The sequence below is a fragment of the Callionymus lyra genome, chromosome 11, assembly GCF_982586985.1.
Source record: "Callionymus lyra chromosome 11, fCalLyr1.hap1.1, whole genome shotgun sequence".
In the NCBI taxonomy this organism is placed as follows: Eukaryota; Metazoa; Chordata; class Actinopteri; order Syngnathiformes; family Callionymidae; genus Callionymus; species Callionymus lyra.
This window is the reverse complement of record NC_141828.1, coordinates 12,626,611-12,647,553: the sequence shown is the minus strand read 5'-3', so window position 1 is coordinate 12,647,553 and position 20,943 is coordinate 12,626,611. Positions and strand designations below refer to the sequence as shown.

General features: G+C 39.2%; 1 protein-coding gene across 3 annotated transcripts in view; it reads left to right on the top strand.

Moving 5' to 3' along the window:
- Positions 1-20,943, top strand: part of LOC148069308 (phosphofurin acidic cluster sorting protein 2) — a 50,094-nt gene that overhangs the window by 25,573 nt on the left and 3,578 nt on the right. For 2 of the 3 annotated variants that reach the window (XR_015713001.1, XM_087802756.1), the window contains exons 4-24: positions 269-394; positions 3,624-3,786; positions 6,104-6,195; positions 6,269-6,349; positions 6,690-6,749; positions 8,803-8,954; positions 9,981-10,074; positions 12,017-12,100; positions 13,768-13,895; positions 14,011-14,143; positions 14,253-14,357; positions 14,500-14,606; positions 15,408-15,562; positions 15,631-15,741; positions 16,119-16,221; positions 16,575-16,607; positions 18,654-18,696; positions 18,786-18,828; positions 19,777-19,915; positions 19,982-20,205; positions 20,282-20,395. Coding sequence is in view for 2 of the 3 variants with exons in the window: in XM_087802756.1 (XP_087658882.1) it covers positions 269-394; positions 3,624-3,786; positions 6,104-6,195; positions 6,269-6,349; positions 6,690-6,749; positions 8,803-8,954; positions 9,981-10,074; positions 12,017-12,100; positions 13,768-13,895; positions 14,011-14,143; positions 14,253-14,357; positions 14,500-14,606; positions 15,408-15,562; positions 15,631-15,741; positions 16,119-16,221; positions 16,575-16,607; positions 18,654-18,696; positions 18,786-18,828; positions 19,777-19,915; positions 19,982-20,205; positions 20,282-20,395 (2,290 nt within the window). In the remaining variant the exon portion in view is untranslated. The remainder of the gene's footprint in view (positions 1-268; positions 395-3,623; positions 3,787-6,103; positions 6,196-6,268; positions 6,350-6,689; positions 6,750-8,802; positions 8,955-9,980; positions 10,075-12,016; positions 12,101-13,767; positions 13,896-14,010; positions 14,144-14,252; positions 14,358-14,499; positions 14,607-15,407; positions 15,563-15,630; positions 15,742-16,118; positions 16,222-16,574; positions 16,608-18,653; positions 18,697-18,785; positions 18,829-19,776; positions 19,916-19,981; positions 20,206-20,281; positions 20,396-20,943) is intronic. The other variant, XM_087802757.1, reaches the window with a different exon arrangement.

Here is a 20,943-nt window from a genome sequence, read left to right as displayed (position 1 = left end):
CCACATTTAGCTTTTAATGTTTTCAAATTCACAGGTCAAATGACTATTTTGCCAGCATGAACTCTTCTTACATTCAACTGATCTGATTAGGAATCGTTATCCAACAGAGTTGTGTAATGTTCCATGTCATGGAAGCATTTGAACAAAAGTGTTGGGTATTACACTGCAGATGCACTTTTGGCAAAAGTTAAGGCTAAAAATAACCTAAACGTAATAGTTTTTTGGGTGAAATGTTGTTAAATTCCTCTCTTGTTTTCCTTTCAAACAGTACCCCCACTTTATAAAGAGGGACGCCAATCGACTGCAGATAATGCTGCAGAGGAGGAAACGTTACAAGAATCGAACAATCCTGGGCTACAAGACTCTGGCTGTGGGAATAATCAATATGGCGGAGGTAAAGTGGAGCTGATCTGAGAATAGTTTGATGCCATAAACGAAACCTCCAGCTCTGCTCTGGTTTCTATTCTTATGTAATCATAGAACCACATTATTATTATTTGTATTTATTTGTGTGAAGATGTTGGGATAAATATGTGGAAAAAAATGGACATTCCTCGAGGCACACTTTGTTTTTTATTTATTTTCAGAGACGGATATTATTAAATTAATATAATATTGTAAATTATAGCTCTGGGATAAGATGGATTGACAATAAACGAGAAAGAGAAAATCAAATCCTTTAAGAAACAAAATAAGAAGTTTGATTTAATAGTTTCTGTTCCGCTCAATGATGGGTTCTACGCACTTAAATACAGGCAAAGGGCCGCATGAGGTCTGCGAGTCGCTCTTCATCCAAGTCTGGTTTACACTGAGAGAAGGGGGGGAGGGTGAAAGGGCTTCATCATTTTAAATGATTCATGTGCTTCACACATACAGCCATACAAGATTATCAGCCATCTGGAGATATGCTGTGTACTGAAATGACTCTATTGTGGCATGTAGAAATAATGGACTCGGCCTCTTGTGGGTATTTGTTTAATGTGGATGTATTATCTGATTAAGTTGTTTTTTTGGCCCCGCTCCATGTCCCGTCCAATCGGAAATAACGTTCACAAAAAATAAAAAATAAACAGACTGCAGGACGGCCATGCTGTCGGATCAAAAAGAGTTATTCTGCTCACTGACAGCTTGAGAATGATAAATTGAAAGAGCATGCTGGTAATTGTGACATTCTCTGGGTCGTTCGCTCTCAATCCTCTGTAAAACAAATATGCTCCGGCTCTGTAACGCGGGATATTGAGTAATTGGAAACATGGCTGTGCGCACCAAATTCAGGTCAATTAAAAATGCATTAGTCCAGTGAGTTTTTTGGTGTTTGAACTTTTCAGCTTAAGCTGCAGGTCGTGGATTGACTCGCATCTGAAAAAAATAAAACACGTCTAATATGTTTCTTCAATTTAAGCCGCCACCCCTACAGTCACTCTTGTTTTGTTGCTAGGTTTTGTACACAACCCACACTTTAAAGTGAATGAAGCACGAGTGGCCATTATTGGGTCCTGTTCTGTAATTACAACGTCAGTTCGAACCCTCAAGTGCCATCATGCCGACTCTGCCGGGGCATTGCAGCGAAAGAAGTCACTTATTGCACTTTGCCTCCAGTGCTCAAACACACCCCTGTTGTGTTTAGGCAAATGAGTTTACTCCCCGTTAAGGAATTCATCAAGTGTTATATTGGACAGGTTTCCCTGGATGGCTTTCAAACGGATTCCATTAGATTTCATAACAGGGAATGTTAGCAGGGCTCCAGTGTTTGAATAGTGTGGTAGTGGTCTAATGGCACCAGGAGTAGAAAATGTTGTCAAAGACAACCCAGAGCCTTTTTAGCTGTCGGTTTAATCTCCTTTTGATTAGTTTGCAGCCGAGTTTGACTCCTGAACTTGTCGTTTCTGCAGCACAATTTTTTTTATCTTAATTTAAAAATTGTCACTTTTCACTAGTATAAAAAAAAAAAATCAGTCTGATATTTGCACCAAATACAGAATTGGCTAGTATCGGTCTGAATCCAAAAGGTCTCCACTGTAAGCATTACTAAACAAACAGTCCATTCCAGACTTCTACCCAGCAGCGCCTTGTTCGGAATGCCCAAGTAGTAGGAAGATAGATGGATGGATAAAACTAGGAGTGATATCAACCGTGCAACATAAAGTCTGAAAAAGATGTGGCAGCTGAGCATAAAACTTGTGTACTATGAGTGTACTTATTTTATACTAACATTTAAGTTGTTTTCTTGAAGTTTACTTTTGGCATACTATACTTCAAAATAGCATACCGATGTATACTTGTACTATATGAAATGTACTCTAAGTACAGTATAATACAACTGTATTATTGTGTTGATCCAGAAGTTTATGGCAAAGGGTTATGGGAGTGGGTGATGGCTAGTAGAATACAGAGATTTGGTGTCATTGTTAGATACAAACATTGAACTGTTTCGTATTGCGAAGCAATTGACGGGCTTCAAAATCTGAAATGTGCCCAAAAAATCTCTTTGTGCAAATGCGGGAATCTATACGGTGGCATAGTGAACTCGCATAAAGCTTGTCAACACAATGGTAGGATAGAGAATAGTGTACTTTGATAATACTTTAAGTACACTTCTGTGAACTAAATTATAGACCCTGAGTGTATTTCTAGTACCTAGTACCTAGTACACTGTTAGTATAGACAGAAGTAACTTAAAATGTTCCAAATTAGTCCGGGGAAGTGTAAAGTTAGTATTATTGTATACTACAAGTACATATACCTTAGTTTACTTGCTATACTTGATAAAATGAACTTCAAGTATACTACTTTTTTCCCCGCGTTTGATGCAGCAATGAGGCTGAATTAGTATTTTACCCAACGCCTTCCTTTAACAGACAAGATCACAGAAACTTTGGCAATATAATGTTTATGATATATTATCAGTTCCATTTTTTTAAATTCCCACTGTTGTTCTCTGTTTGAGAAGTATGACCGCATCAATCTTTTTTTTCTACCATCCGACATTGCACAGAAAAACAATACATGTTTAAAAACAAAAACAAAATAAAATAAGTTACGAAAGTATCTGATAATTATTATTATTCCCTCTGGAGATTAGAGTTAGGTTTGTGAACTGGAACGTAACCAGCAAGTTTCATAAAAACAGAACAATAACAAAGTGCAAACAAAGTAATTGGTAGTATAAAGTACATAGATCAAAATAAAGAACATAGATCAAAAGGAAATGACTCAAAGAAAAAGGATACAAAGATTAAAATAAAATGCAATACAAAATACTTTCACTCGCTACTGCCCCCAAAATTCAGTTACATTGTAATAGCACGAGGAATGAATGAGTCCCTAAGTCTATTAGTATTGCATCATGGGAGAAGCATTCGTGCTCTATTTGCTTCTCTGCTCACTGATGACAGTGTTGAGAGGATGACTGTCATCATCCATGATGGACAGTAGTGTGTCCAGTGATCTTCTATCTGCAACTGTCACCAGTGATAATTACACAGTCAATAACTCACAGTAATGTTGAATAAGTACAGATATTGAAATCTATTGTATATTTCATTTTACAGCCATATAATCGAGAAAAAAATGTATTTGAAGAGTTAAAATGACATCTCTATTTTTCATCTATTACATTCCAGGTGATGCAACACCCAACCGATGGTGGTCAGATTTTGGGTCTCCATAGCAACGTGAAAGATGCACCTGTGCGAGTGGCAGAGATCAGCGTCTTCTCCCTCTCCAGTCAGCCCATCGACCACGAGGACGGCAGTGGACAGCCCGGCCGAAAAACCAAGACCTCAGGTGTGTGTTCGTCCATCTCTCCTCCACTGGAACTAGCTGGCACACTCACTGTAACTTCAGTCCTCGCTGCCGGCCCCCCCTTCCACATGGCTTCTATTTCCCCGCCATATATGAAATAAAGTCTATCAATCCCAGACCAGCTCGCGGCCAAGAATCTGTAACTCACGACGGCTATGCTTGTAATGTGGATTTGAGGAACGAACAGATGTAGGGGTGGATACCTTATACCGCTCTAATTCTGGACGTGGGGGAAATTTGGTGCTCCTGCTCGGACTCCACGCCTTCGCCTGGCAATGCTGATCCGTCACCGTTCTGGATGTTATTAGAGAGGTCGCTCAAACATAACAGATGAGCTCACACCGCGGGTATTAAGTTTGTGGGACTCTGAAGGGAAGCAGGCTGTTTATCTTTCTCATCTGCACAGTCGTATTTAATAATATCCACCTGATCTTGCTCAGGATGTTTCATAGAAAGAAGCCAGGGTTATTTTAATGCATCTATTTATACCTATAAAGTCTTTTAAAATAGTCCTCTGCTAAAGCTGTGTATAATAAAAGAGCAGCTTCAAGAAGAAATGACATTCAAGTTAATTTGAGGCTAGAAAATAAGCCGTTGCTCATGTAGTTTATTAATTTTCTTTCCATCAAGCAGAGTTGACATTTAATCATTGATGATTTCATCCCGTTTTATGCTCTCATGTCCCCGCGACTGTATGGGGAGTCAACAAACATCAAACGGAATTATACACGTGAGATTTGAGTCGTTGGGCCTACAACAGAAAGAAATCAGATGCAGCTTCATTGCCAGAAATTTAAGAAAAAAAACATGACTTTTTCGTGGTTAAGTGGGGAAAAAACAGCTGTTTTTTTTGTATTTTCAACTGTGACTGAACATACAGTGCGTCGGAACGCGTTATGTTTTTGATCAAATTAGTGGTTAAATAGTTGGAATAATCTGATGCAGATATAGTTGGGTTTTTTTTATTTGTTCCCTGTCTTTTGAAGTAAATCTATGACACAGGTCTTTGATTTACATATTTTACTTCCTTATTAAATTATAGTTTCACCAAATATTCGTTTAAAATACATATGAAGAGAAATTTTAAATGTATTTCAAATGTATTATTAGGTTTTTAAATGTCAGACTGTTCATTTATCTGTTAATCAAAAGGTTAATTTCGACGGCTAAAATGTGTTTCACAGAGAGAATTAAGAAAAAGAAACTCAAATGAAAAATCTAAAAGAATCGGGGAAGAACCCATGTTGAGCTGGCTCCTGACTGCATTACAAAAATATTATTCAAAGTCAAGCTTTTAATCTTAAATAGCTTTTCCCATTCAGGGATCCACAGCTTTGTCAAAATGTGTTTGAGTCTTCAATATTACTTTAATATTATTTTTTTCCTGCATATAAAAGCTGCTTATTTTTGTCTTTATAAATGGTCTCATTTTATATTTATAATGATATTGCTGTATGAACGTTTAGATTTTCAAAACAATCCAAGATACAAGATTTATCGGGGTTTAAAAACATCCATTTGTGCTATAATAATTAATATTTAGTTACACTATGTAAAGTAATACTTAACTAGAAAGACACGAGTAGTAAAATCTGAACCTGAAGTGACAAACTTATAACTTATGTATATATTTTTAAATAGTTCACCTAAAAATAATGAGAAGCAAATCATACATATTTTAGGAAAACATATCTCTTTATTAGCAAGATATAGTTGCTAATATTAAGCACCATTTGCTTAAAACAAGCAACAACAGTAGATTACTTCCTTTATTCTAATATTTATACGACTTCAATACCTTCTCAGTTTAAAATGTTATTTGTATCACAACTTACCAAGATTTATGGATTTATTCACTTTTTGCTAAAATCAATAATAAATTGCCAAATATGAGAATATATACCTTATTATTCCTTTATTTATTTATTTATTTTTGTAGTGTAGTGACACCTAAAAAAAACAGCCTAATGAAGTGCATATGAATGACCTCAATCCGATACAGAGTTTGTATACCTTTCTGTATGTTGTAATCTATAGAAAGTTGAATTCTTGCTGGACTATAAACCGTCTGGTTAAGCATGGAGCATTTTAGAAGCTTAATTCCCACTCTTGTAAAGCTTAGGATTAGTCTTCTTTACTCCTAAGTGGATTTTATCTCGCTGCAATTTTCATTTCCGGTGGGATTAATAACCTTTAAAAATTTGTCCAGACGTACTTTTATGATTCATGATTTCCCTGGCCTACATAAAAGGTTGATGATAATCCCATTTTTCTTTTCCTTTTTTTCTGTATTTTCCAGACCGCTCTCCAGACATGGATAACTATTCAGAGGAGGACGATGACAGTTACTCTTCAGAACAGGAAGCCAGTGATGATGCTGCTCATGGACCGGTCAGTCATTTTGGGAAAACAGAGTTTCATGCTTAGATGTAGGAAATGTATTCAATATTTTTTTGCTTATTAGGATCTTTACGACGAAGACGACGAGGTGCGGAAGCCGAAGAAAGCCAGGAGGAAAATGATCCGTACCACGTCCATGACAAGGGTGGGTTTCCGGCCCAGTGAGTTTCTGCCCCGCTAATCACCTAACTGTGAGAGTTGACCCAAGTTTGCTGTCGCCCGAGCTTTTAGGGGAAAGCACACAATGTGTTCCATTTGCAGGAGCCATTAGGACGATGTGGATGAGCATGTAAATGAATACTGTGGGTTCACTGGACTGACTCTAATGGTCTTTACATAGAGTGGCCGTGAATGAATAATCCACTGGACAGTAACTGGGAGAACTGATAAGCCAGAATCCAGCTGTCACACTCACTTAATCGCCACGGCTCTGCTCTTTTGAATGTGTTCGTCTCCCCTAATTGCATGCTTTCTGTCTGTTCCAGCAACCCAACTTCAAGCAGAAGTTTGTCGCCTTGCTGAAGAGGTTCAAAGTCACAGACGAGGTGAGCGGCGCGATGAAAAGAACTCTCTTCCGCACTCACTTTTCGAAATCCTCGAATCCTCAGTTATTCAGTAATGAGGCAACCACCTGATCTCGGCATCGACTGTCCAAACATTTTAATAGCTTTTATATTTCTGACGGGGCTCAGAGACAATTATTCAGATGTTGAATCACAGCTGCTCTCTTGGATGATTTATACATCGCCATTAGCGACTATTCATATCCTTCCTAGGCTTTTGTTCTGTACCACTTAATCGAAATGACGAATGTGGGCAGATTGGATACTTATCTTATTCAGATGTGTTTTTTTCCCATTTGTCCTTGACCGATGCCTATTGTGGTTTCTATATAAGAACGAGTGATTAGGTCAGCAGCAAGACGTGTCCGCCTGAGTGCATTTCTGCTGCACTGCCCTGAGTGCTGTGCATTCTTATGATAATGATTTGCTGTAAAACGTGGACCGCAACAGTGTGTCACAATATATTGAATCCACATTTAACTTGATTTATTTACACTCAGACATTTCCACACTAAATATCTTTCTTTCAACGTAGTTAATAGTCTTTTATTCAAAGAAACTATTTCAATGTATTTGCCACACGCAGCAACAAGAGCAGATTCTTTGGCAGAAACCTTCAGAGAACCAGACGGCAATTCTTGTTGAGCAGTAGGTAATGATGGAGAGAGTAGTTGGGACAAATAGATAATATAGAATAAATAGCAAGATAAGTACAATTCAATATGAAAGCATCAGGATATTTGTTTTGTTTTATTAACATAAAAACAACAATTATTCATTATTTAAAAAGAGCAAACAATCAGGCTCATATTTTATTTAGGTGATTATTTTTTTTATCTGTTATTATAGTTGCGCCTTGACAGTGCCAGTGAGGTCATGTGGTTCTTGCCACTTATCTACCTGAATGCCTGTCTCTTTTCAAAATAACGATGATTTTTAATAAAATGTTCAGTAAAAATGATCAAATGTTGATTACGAGATAAGGAACGGATTATTTCACTTCCGTAAAAAGATTTGTCTTTCACTTGTGTGGCTTTAACTGCCGCCCTGTTCCTGTTTTATCCGTCACTAACAAAAAAAACAAAACAGAAAGCAAAATTAAACCCTGATCATGAAACGAAAATGAAACATCATTTCAGTGATAAATTCCTTTGATGATTGGTCATTGGACTTTGATTTACGGTTGCTAGATACAATCGCTATTAACAACTCTGGATTGCGGTTAAGTTAGCGTCAGTTGTGGCTTGTTTTTTTTTAGAGTCAGCACATTTATCGCATTTGGCCCAGATTTCTAATCGGTGTACTTCTTTATTTCATCAGTCATTGATGGAGGTATGCACTCTCTGAGTGCTTTTCAGCAGTTTGTTTATTTTAACCTGAGACAATAACAGCATCAATACAAATTATACAATTCATTTTAAGTTCTCTTGTCAGAAATCAAAGCAAATGATAAATATAAAGAAATGACTACACATTTTGGATGAATTATTCATTATTTAATGTTGAGCTGAAGCTACAGTGGTTATCATCTCTGTCGGCATCAAAGATTTTTAAAGTGTCTCCGCTCGCCTGAGCAGCAGATGTGGGTGAAAGTTTTAGCCTAGTGACGTCCTCACCTGACTGTGGGTCATCCTGTCCGGGATTGACGCGTCAAGAAGCTCCAGGTGATCTCTTATCTCTGCTCTCTTATCTTGTGGCGAGGCGGCGTCGTCTGCCAGGACTGTGTAAATACGTAGCCAGGAGGGGAGAAAGCCGAGCGTGTTTATCTGCTCCCTGCCAGCTCCTGCACTTATGGAGTGGCATTAATCACCTGATTAGTCCCAGCGTCCGTCTGTGTGCACTTCTTATGATATACACCCTGCCAGCTCCTCCGGCCTCAGCTGCCCTCCACCACTCGCTGAGCCTTTAATTGGTCTGAATCTCAACCAGACGAGACGTAATATTAAAAAAGGTCTCTTTCGGGCTAATGCATTCAAAACGTCGCTGTTTTTATTTTCACATTAACCCTGTTAATATTCTGATGTTCCGCTGCAAGGTTCTGGACTCTGACCCTGTAGACCAGACACAGGAAGTGGAGGAGGACCTGGACTTGCTCTACGACAGTTTGGAGGTTTATAACCAGAGTGACAGCGGGCCGGAGATGGAGGACAACGAGAGCGTCCTGAGCACGCCCAAACCCAAACTCAAGTATGTTCTCGTGTCCATAGATCACATGTGAATGGATCTGGATTTTGCATTCACCACTTGGTACCTATTTATAGGGTTCCTGTGTAGCCTTAAAACCGTTTAAAGAATCCAAAAATGAGGCCTCAACTGGCATTAAATGTCTGTAATTTAATTTTAAGTAAGATTTTGTATTAAAAATTAATAGATTAGAATTAAAGAATAGAATTCATTGAGAATTGAACTTCCTCAAAGCCTTATCAGGCAACGTGTACATTTTTTTTTAAAAAAACGGCACGATGGGATTTAAAGAAACTTTTTCAGTGAACTAAAAACTTATGTTTATTTTATATTAAAATTAACATTTCGATAAAATTGTCCCAAACCCTACTTTTAAAAAATCCATTTTGGTTGGTTGTAGAGTTGTCTTAAGTTTAATTTCAAATGGTATTTAAAAGTATTTTATTTAACTTAAGCTGTAGGTTAGGGAACACATATTGCCATAAATAATCTATATTTTTTTTAAGATTCCTTTTTAGCATTTTATCCACATCACCATAGACCCACCACAGGGTCGAGTTAACTCGATATATCACCACAATTATTAAGTAAATTAGTTTTATTATGGCAATTATATGTTCTCTAATATAAAGTGTTAGCACTTCTTTTATTAAACAAGGCTTCTGAAAAGTTTAATAAATAATCTTTGGATCTGAAGTTGCTTCACAAAATACTCATATGTGATTTAAAGGTAAATTTAATAAAGTTGTAATGAAAACAAAAAAATAGCATTGCCAAAAACTGATAATAATAATATAGGTGATATTAAAACAATTCATAGTGATTAAACAGCCTATAATGAAAAGGGATAAAACGACCTGTATAAAAATAAAATTATGCTAATCCTCTCACCAGCGACATGACTTTCTTACTTTAAGCGTAAAAGAAAACATTTTGTCTCCACAGTCCCATGATAGTTGTTTTATGAAGTTTATAATATAAAAACTTTTTTTTTAATTTGCCTTTGTCACATTTCTTTTTTTTTTCCAGGCCTTTTTTCGAAGGGATGTCTCACTCCAGTTCCCAGACTGAGATCGGCAGCATCCACAGCCATAAAAGCCAACAGAGAGAGCTGTCATGTCCCGTAAGTAGATCACCAACAAACCCCTGTGATCCCCTCCAGTCTCTCTGTTTACCCATAAACCTCTGCTGTTTTGTCTCTCAAGAGCCTCTTTTTTGTAAACACTCTTACGCAACGCGTGAACCCATGGGCACAGTTTCAATGTCTGGCAGTCTTTCGGAGCTCAGACTGGGCATTCCCAAAGACTCAAGTACTACATGGGAAAAACATTCTGGGAATGATGGAAATGTAGCACAACAACTCCATCTCCTCTTAAACAGGACAGAGCCCCGTGGCCCTTACCCTCTTCACCCCCACATCCCTCCAGTATTTATAGGCAGTGACACAGACTGACCCCTCCACTACCAGCAACACACACTCGGACTTAAATATGCTCCCGAGCTCTGTGAAAAAAAAAAAAAAAAAGGCCGGAGCGGTCCTTGAATTCCTCCTCCCAGATTTATGGGCCATAGGAAACAACAAGGGCACAGAAATGTGGAGTGAGACAGAGCCGTTTATAGATATCAGGGAATCCATTCCAGTCCGTAATAAAACAGCTGAGTGGCTTTCAGGCTGATGTAGTCCTCTGCTTCACTCTCTTAATGTCTCCGCTCACATTTTAAAAAGCCTCTGAAATGGAAATAGTTGATTGGTTTATCAGATAAATGAACGTCGTGAGAGTGACTATTGTGTAAATCCGAGGACATGAAAGAAGGATATTTAACTGAAGTTGGTGGTGAATGTTTGGTCTCTGGCCAGAGGCTCGGGAAGCAGAGAAGAATCTTTCCTGCGTAGACGAAAAAATTAAGTCGGTTTGGGTGAAGGAAAAAGTTCCATCTGAAGCTTATGTAAGAAAAGTGAATGGATTTGTCTGAATTATACACAGAAAACACTCAATTTTAAGAAGTTGTGACATAAAAAGACATATTTGCAACCGGGTTTACATTGAATACACAAACAATTGAATTGATTACTTTCATTAAATACTTTTAGATTACAGAATAATATATTATACATTTAAATTACGCTCAAAATAAATAGAAGTGGCTCTAAATGGCAAACATAGTGTACATGTTTAACTAAGATAGTCACACATAGCGGTGTGTTTTGACATGAATCTGGCGATACAATGCGTATCACGACACAGGGGCAACAATACGATATCGTAATATCATATTGTTGCCCCTGTGTCGTCTCTGTTGGAAAATTGATATACCTGTATTTGTAGTATTGCCTGAGTAGCTAATATGTCCAAACATCAAAAGCTGTTGAGTCAACTGTATCCTCTTGTTCTCAGTCATAAATGGGGTCTCAGGGATAAAAAAATAAAAAACATTTAAGAAGAAAAAAATGATGCAGTGCTGTTAAATATCGACACAGAATTGTGACGAAATATATTACGACATCGAGGTGTCACAAATATCACACTTTATTTTATAACAATAAAATCAGTTACACTGATCGATATATTAGGTTTTTGTCATCTGAAGCACGATGACGAAATAGAGACTGAAGGTAAAAATTTAGTGTCGGATTTTTAAACACTTAAATAACCTATATATATACAGTTTAAACACATTTTAATATTTTTATTTTTAACACAACTTAGTTCAAGTCAAACTGCACCTGATTTAAAGGAAGTGGGTTTTCAGAATAAAATCTTTTCAAGCCCTTATTGTGAAAATCTCTGTGGCACACAACTCCATTTATGTTTTTGTGACTTTTGTCCCAAAAGTACCCACAAAGTATTTCGCTTTTTGAAAAATGTTCTCAAAACTAACACGAGTAATTGTTTAAATGTTCATTATTATGTGGAGAACTTTGTCTCTCTCATTGTCTCATGCTAGTTATTAAAACAAAATTTGTTAAAGGTAATAAACAGGTGTTTTTTCTCATTTCATCTTGACAGCTTTTGTTTCTCAAGGAATTGCATAACTGAAGTGTTCTCTGTGTTTTCGGCCTCCAGAGCGGAGACTTCCTCACCGTGGAGAGATGCAAGGTTCAAGGGTCCCGCTACCAAGACGACGGCGTCGCAGACACGACCATCGGGGTACGTTTCAGACCCGCGGAAGTGTTATTTCTACCTCCCGTTAGCATCTTCCTTTCTGTCAAATCCATTTTGAAAGAGGTCAAGTAAACACACACGGAGCAAACAGCAGAGTCATTCATTATAAATCAGCCGACCAGACTAGACCAGACCCCGTGCTGGTTCCTGACTGATGACCGTCGAGAAACGGCTTTGTTTGTGTTTGTTGTTGCTTCCGTGCTGTCAGGTCAGTCTAACCTTGGCGGTGTCCCACTGGTTCCCCCCCCCTTCACTCCCCTCCTAGTCTCGCTTCGTTTCACTAACCCGGTTCAAAGTGAGTGTGGAAGCTGCAGCAGGAGTGAACCTCCAACCACCGACTCAAAGATCACGACTTTGTAACTCTGCTGTCACAGCACGTCCCCTGAACAAACACCACCACCTCGCACTTTTTTGTTTTTTACACTCAGCTACAAATGTCTGGCAGGTTATTCATTTATTTTTAATGTCACAGTATTTCACATATATCTACCTGCTCGGGTTTATTTTATCTGTATGGCTGTAGATTAAACGGGATTTTTCAACTTTATTACCTTGAAAGAACTCTAAAATGACACATACATAAATTAGATTTTTTTAATATTAATCTTCATATATGATTGGTTTAGAGATGTATTCTAACTGGAACAATCATGCGTTATTTTGGGCGAGACTCAAAAATAGAAACACTGCCCATAAGAATTTCCCTCTAAAATAACATTAAAATCACTCTCCAACATAATTTCTAACTCAATAAACTTGTGTTCTAACTTTCGACACCACACTGTTAGTCACATGCCCTCTCAGTGAAATCATCACTGCAGCTGAGTCTGTTTAGCAGATTTTATTATCATCCTGCATGTGCTTCAAGATATGGTTTAAATGATTGCTTTGCAATGGTTCGATGGAATAAACTAGGGATGGGTTGATGAGGCTTCATTTTGTAATTTTTAGAACTTAGAAGGTCTCAAAAGATGTGAGGTTGGCAGTTCAGAACTAGTGATGTGTTGCTGAGGCCTCATGAAACAGTCATGTTGAGAAGACCCTTTATAATGATGCAGTGTCTTCATTTTAAAAGGCCACCAGATGACACTCTCTGCTTTATTTATATATATATATATATATATATATATATATATATATATATATATATATATATATATATATATAGTTGGCTCTAATCAAATTTAATTAAACCCAACATTATTTTTAAAGTTGGAGTGCCGTCTGGTGGTGTTTTAAAAATAGTGTCATGATACAGTGTCTTCCCCATGCATCAACAACCCATCACTATTCTGATCCAAATCTCATTAAGCAGAGGGTGCCATCTAGTGGATTTTGAAGCCACTGTATCATGATACCTAATCCGCTGCTTCATGAAACGTCATCGATCACGTGTGTAGTTGCAGCAAATGGAAATATTCTTGTCAATTACGGGTTGGTTATTAGAATTAAAGTTGTGTTGCCAACACAAAGTCCACATTTTTTTTCTCCTAACATGAAAATAATGAGTGTGGTGCCCGGAGCTGCTGGAGCGTGAAAGAGAAGCGATGCTCTCGGGTCGTGACATGACAGCACCTGTGTTGTGATGAACAACGGTATTGTCCACTAAAGCCCCCCCGGCTCAATCCTTGGCTCCCCTCTGTTTGGCACAGGAGCCGGAGACCGATGACAGCAGGCCGGTGCCAGGGGAGGTGAGCAGCTGGGATGTCAACACCGAACGAATGACCAGCACGGTTGGCAAGCTCTGCAAGACAGAGTCCCAGAACCACATGTCTCCCAGGTACCCAGCTGAGCACAGCACGTGGATTAAGGACGGCCGGGGCGACTAATGCGCCGGTTATTGGGGCGAAAGGTCATGCATGTGAAGCCTCTGTTGTTCCTCCTCTCCTCATTAGCAAAGTGGAGAACAGGTTGCAGAGGCGTCCACGCAGCACCTCCATGAAAGACAGACAGAATTCCAAGGCCCAGAGCGACAGAACCAGCAGCATGGAAAGCGAGTGCTCGCCAGATTCACGGCTCATAGCACAGGTAAACAAGCCTCAGCCACGGGAGAAATCTCCAGCAGCATGTTTGTCCTTCACAAATGAAAGAGGCGCCGGCTCACACTCGCTCTCTGTGCTAATGATGTATCCCCAAGGTGCCCAGGAAGTCTGTGTACGACCAGCTGAACCAGATCCTCATCTCAGACGAGCGCCTGCCAGAGAGCATCATTCTCATCAACACCACAGAGTGGCAGGGACAGGTGTGTGTTTCAGTCTCTCTGCCTTCGCACAGATCCGTTTTTACTCGCACGGCAGGTGCAAATGATGCGCTTTTGTCCCTTTTATTAAGAGCGGGAAACAATTATTTGACCGGATCATTCAAGATCATGTGTGTCTGTGCAGTACGTAGCCGAGTTGCTCCACGAGCAGAGTCAGCCCATCGTCTCCACCTGCTCCGCGGCGGACATCCAGGCCGCCTTCAACACCATCGTCACCCGCATCCAGCGATTGTAAGTCACTCACGTCCATCACAACGTGTGAATACAAGACTTAAATAATCACAGATATCTTCTTTTAACACATAAGTATTTCACTTATCGTCATCATTTGATGCTTTTTTATACGTCATTGATAGCATTTAGCTCAATGGGGAAGCAGGTAGCGAAACGTAAAGTCGTGAATAAGCGTTGAAACCTTTAAAACCTACACAAATCCACATGTAGCTTCACATCAGCACCTAAGTATTACCGACATTTCCCGAAAACGTCATTGAAATCTTCCTTTGAGTGAGTTGGCGAACAGATGAACGCCATTAAAACATAATCCTCAGTGAGGAATAAGAAACAAATAACACCATAAAATATATCTGAATTGTTCACAAACATTTGTAGCTTTGATGAGCAGAAAATATATGGTTTATTTTATGTATTTTTTTGTAGAGCTTAATGATATTGGTTGTGTGGAAGCCAGAAGCATTTTAATTAACTAGAGGATTTTTAAATGTATTACTCTCATTAAGTTTTGTTATTTGCATCTTGATATGACTGATTTTGCAAGTTATATTTATTTTAGTTTGTGTGTGCTCAGTTTTTATTTTATTCTAAAGATGTATATATATTTATATATTGCTGCTATTTGCTTCGATTTGTAAATTCATGAGTAAATTCATTAGTGATGATTATTTTATTTTTTATCAGAATAAAAATAAGTTATACTTTGACTTCTAAAGATGGCTGGACACCATCATAAGGCTGCATGAGACCCTCAAACTACTAATTTCTCAAGTGTTTTTCTATTTTTTCCTATTTTAGCTGCAACTGCAACGCACAGACACCCCCCACCATGAAGGTGGCAGTAGCAGGCGACCAGTGCTACCTCAGCACCATCCTGAGGTTCTTCGTGGAGCAGCTCGCCAACAAAACACCAGACTGGCTCAGCTACATCCGCTTCCTCGTCATCCCGATCGGTGAGCTCACGTCTATATGCTTTAGAACTTTTTTTTTTCTTGTTCTAAAACCAACCGCTCGCTCGCAGGTTCTCACCCGCTGGCCAAGTACCTGGCCTCTTTCGACAGCAAGTTCAACAGCATCTTTATGGACACGGCTTGGAGGGAGCTGTTCTGCAGGACGGAGCGGCCCACCTCAGGTACGACGGCGCCCCCCCTTGCACCTCTGGTTCCGATCAAGTCGGATACGAAGAGTAATGAGCTTCAGATCACGAGCTGATGGATGGAGGAAGAGAAGAGATTTCCCCAAACGTTCCACGCATCTACAGCCTGTTTTCTGCTCCAGCTAACTCTCTATCTATAAATTGCATTTCGCCCAAGAGTATTTTTATTCGGCAGACGATCCATCTTGTGCGCTACAAGGTCGACTTCACACAGGTTTTAATGACCTTTTTTTTTTCTCTCTGGTGGCCCCTTTCTGCCTAATTCGGTGTGAGATGTATGAACTCTTTCCCTGCCGTGGACTGAATAGAAAACCCTTCATTATCCTCACATCGTTTTTCCTCTCTCCTCGCAGATAACATCGATGTAGCAGGACGTGTCGTTCAGTACCTGGCAGGTGCCAACGTCTCGCACCAGTTCCCCATCTCAGAGGCCATGCTGACGTACAAGCAGAAGAGGTACGTCTCTAAACCAAAAACAACATCATGTTTTGCATTCGTTTCGTGTGCTTCTGCTGCACCATATGCATGTCAGTGTCGGAATGACTTTCAGTGCAGTTTTTTTTAATGTTAGAAGAAGATTTGATTCTTGAGCATGCAGCATCCCCGTGTCCGGACCGGACGTGTGGTACAAAAGGTGTTCTGGAGAGAGAGAGGTGCTGCTTGTTTCCCCTCGACCGTCTGCTTGTGTCTCTCTTGATGTGCGACCGGATGACCTTCGTCCTGCTGGTCACCAGGATATAAAGACGACACGTTTTAACACTGTTGCGCTTCCTTCTCCTCCCTTTCCCCCTTTTTTATTTGCATTCAAGGAAAAGAAGTTTGTATTTTGATTTTTACATCAGGTATCGAATTCAACTTTTTTGTTTTTGTTTTTGAAACTCTTCACCATCTGGCTTGAGCTCCTTAATGTGTCTAACATTTTCCTTTTCACACTCACCGTGACTCCACTCTTGTCTTCTGGACCTGTGTCTATTTTTCTGTGTGTTTGTGCGACTTAAACACTGACCCCTCCGCTGTTGTTGTTGTTGTTGTTGCCGTGATCTGCCTAACAACCTTTTCAAAGTAACCCTGCAGAGTGGAATGGATCTCTGTGTTTTCTGGTGGACTTTAACTGTAGAAGCCTCTTTAACACCGACTGATGAGTGAAATGTTTGGTAAATCACAATCTGGAGCCCTGTTGACTCTTTTGTTCCGCCTCTCACCTCGACTGTGGCTGAGAGGAATCGTTTCACAAAAAGCATGTGTTGTGTTGGTGTCAAAACAGATCCAGCGATCTAATTATATTATTCCGGCATAATGTTGATGTTCAATTCAGGAAAGGAAAAAAAAGACATTTGCTAAAAAGATAATAGTCACATTCATCTACTCATTTTCTGCAAGTGTTCCCACAAAAAAAACTAAAATTAAACTGTTTATGTCTTAATTTAGGTTGATATTTTTTCTTATTTGACTTAATAATGAGCTATTTTAACCAGACGATGGTCTTGTTTAAAGATATAACAAATATTGCTTGTTTATTAGGACAAAACGATATATATTTTGATAGTGTAGTAACAAGCATATATTTGTAGTATTGTCGATTGTATACTTCGACTCTGGATTTTCAGAATTTACAGACGACATGATTCTTGACGAAGTCATAACTGCTTTAATTTTCTTTCAAAGCAATATATGTCCAAAAAGCAGCTTTAAAATCTGCTGGAGTTGACTGTATCCTCTCGCCCTCAGTCATCGCCTGAATCTTGCATAATTTCATTGTTTCTTAAACTGTGGACTGCTGCCATCTAGCTGCATCTAGATGAATTGCATGACACAAAATTAAAAAACGCATTTGTATAACAATACTATACTTTTTATTGTAAATAAATATAATTTTATTTTACACACACTTTATTGAAACAAAAACAATAAAATATTAAAATAAAATACAAACATTTAGAAAAACAACATTTGCAATTGGTCTAAGAAAATAAATCTTATAAAGTTTGAATCCAAGAATTAAGTCTTAATAGATGAAACTAAACACGCATGTTTTTCCTCATCCTATTTCAATTCCAGTCTCGTTTTTCTCTTTCAAAATATTTGAAGATATTAAAAGAAAAATACTTAAATTTTTAGATTTAATTTTTTTTCCCACAGCTTGTCAGTTGGAATTGCATTAGTTGGTGCAAACATGTGTGAACTCTAAATACTAAATAAATCCATCAATATTAGTAGCAGCTGTTGTGGTTTTTTAGTGACCTCTTTTATTTTAATCATTGTCTTGATAGATGGATAGATGGATAGATAGATAGATAGATAGATAGATAGATAGATAGATAGATAGATAGATAGATAAAAACTTTATTGCGTGTCTATAAGTAACTTTAGTTGTAGAAGCAGTTGTGTAGAGGTGGTGATCATTTCTCTATACGTCTTTCTAATCTAGAAATATTTGTTCTCACTTTATTCTTTTTTTTTTAAGTAGTTGTCGTTGTTGTTAGTAATTATTTCAAGGGTTGTCTTTCCAAACATTGTCTTCTATAGAAACACAGCAGCAGCTGTAGAAGGAAACGGAAGATAAACAAGATTTGCTATCGTGTTAAACTAGTTGTTTTTATCGATCACCTTCCGTCATCTGGAACACTTTGGTTGTAAGGAGCGATTCCCTTCATTCATCTCATCATACCCCGACCCCCCCTGACCCCTTCCAAGATGACCCACCGTGTCCACCCACCGGACCCAGTCCTGTGCCATCTCTGCCCCCTACAGGGACATGGCACAGGCTGCGACCCGCCATCTCCCCCCCTCCAGGACCATTATAATTGACTTTCACCTCTGGAGTGTTGCTTTGTTCCGAGCTAACACATGGACTCACTCACAGCTTCTCTCCCTCTCTCTCCTCACAGCCCCGACGAGGACTCCTGCCAGAAGTTTGTGCCGTTCATTGGGGTGAGGATCCTGTTCAGCCTCTCTGGGGTTAAAGACGTCGAGATGCGTTTGTGTTGCTTTACAATTAAAGCTTGTTTTCTTTTGTGCAGGTTGTTAAAGTTGGGATTGTTGAACAAAGCCTGTCGACCTCAGGTAAGAGTCGATCCTCTGTTAGAACATTTGTCACTTGTGTTCATCATTTTAGATTAATTTATTAATTAATACATGTAAAACTATGAAGTGGTCGCCAGGTTTGTTTTGATTTTGAGTTATTTGATTTATTATTAAAATGTGAATTGTATGTTTTTACAAGATATGAAAGTTTTTGAACGTCATTGTTTATTTACTACTGTTTTAATGGATTATCCACTTTTGTTTTTGATTTTCAAACTTCACTGCAGGGCATCAGTGACAGGACATAAAATATATTTAACTTTATTTAACCAGATAAAAACACCAATTGAGATCAAGATCTCTTTCAAAATGGAACTCACAAGTCCCTGAACTGAAAGTAAAACTAATGGATTCGAAATCACTTTCTGACTTGATGAACTCAACTTGTTTATACAGCTCTTTTTCATTCCACTCACTCCCTCTCAGTGAACCCATCACTCCAGCCTCAATGTAGTTGTTATTTTTGGTGTGTCTTGCATCATTACAAAGTGCTCTTTTTTTCCTTCATCTTTCTTAATCGCACAACTGGGACTGAGCGGCCTCGACAATCCCTGACTGCCACGAACATCCCCCCAATTTTCAACTTGTTTGAGCTTCAACTCACGCTATTACATGTCTCACTCCCTCTCAGTGAACCCATCAATACAGCTGTCTGTATCAAGTGGATTTAAGAGTCTTAACGCATGCTGTACATCATTAGGAAGCTCTTGATTTTTCTGCTTTTGAACTGCTCAGGAGTTTGTTGAGCGGAGAAGCCTGCGTGACTCTTGACTCATGAGCTGGATCTGCTCTGTGTTTGGAAACTGATACGGTCAATAGAAATGTCAAGGTCGTGAAAAGAGATCTGGATCGTTCATGTCGTGATAGTTGTTTACACAAGTTTTAGTCGAGTGCGTCTGAGCTCTTTGTGTGACCCTCCCCCAACAGTGGACTCGGACGATGCGATGGGCGTCAACACCAGCATCCTCTCCTCAACTACGCCCACGTCGGCTGGTCCGTACGGGAAAGAGATCGGCAGCACGCCGCCGCAGTCGCCCTCGGTGTCCACTGCCCTCTCCGGAGCCGGGTACGACTCTCTTAAGACGCTCGCCCCGCACATTAGCATCGTCGCTAACCCCCTCGTTCTTCGCAGTTCTCCGTGTTCGGGCAGCGAGGTCATGGGTCTGCAGGTGGACTACTGGACGTGGCAGGGTCCCGAGAAGAAGAAGGAGGGCGAGAAGAGAGACGTGGGGCTGAAGAACACGCTGAAGAGCAACTTCCGCTCGCTCCAGGTCAGCCGTCTGCCCTGCGGCGGGGAGCTGACGCCGCCGCCCAGCATGGCCATGACCGTGGTCACCAAAGAGAAGAACAAGAAAGGTGGGCCTCGCCCGTCCGTCAGCGCCAGATGGGGGCGGAAGACGCTGACGTTCTGACTTCTTCTTCTCCTCCGCAGTTATTTTCCTCAGCAAGAAGCCCAAGGAGAAGGAGCTGGACTCTAAGAGCCAAGTGATCGATGGGATCAGCAGGTTGATCTGCACTGCCAAGCACCAGCACACGATGCTGAGAGGTGAGGCCGGACGACGCTCTGCTGCCATCTGCTGGTGAAGATTAAACCAGCGTCTCGGGGTTTTTTTTGGAAATAAACTTCACTTTTTGTCGGTTTTACACCAAAAATACAGTAATTAGTTTAAACAAATTCTGATGCTTGGTATTATTTTGGTGTCATAGGAAGCCAAAATGTGTTTTAGCAATTAAATTAAAACGTTTTTGCATTTAGTTTATTTCCTTAATGAATATTGTTTTGATTGTTTAAGCGCTTTGTGACCCTGGTCTGGAAAAGCGCTATTCAAATAAAAGTTACTTACTTACTTACTTACTTAATCTAGTTTAGTTAATTTATTTTAAAGGACAATGTGTAGTTGCATTAAAAAGATGGCTGCAGCAGATGCAAGCAAAATGCTTATTTCTATCTGTAGTTTTTTTTACTCTCCTTATGTATATATTTACATGATGAATGCTAATAATTATTATGATAATATGAGAATGAAACCTTGTATTTCAAAATAATGTAGCATTAAGGTGAAACTTTGATGCAATATGATGCGAAGTATTTAT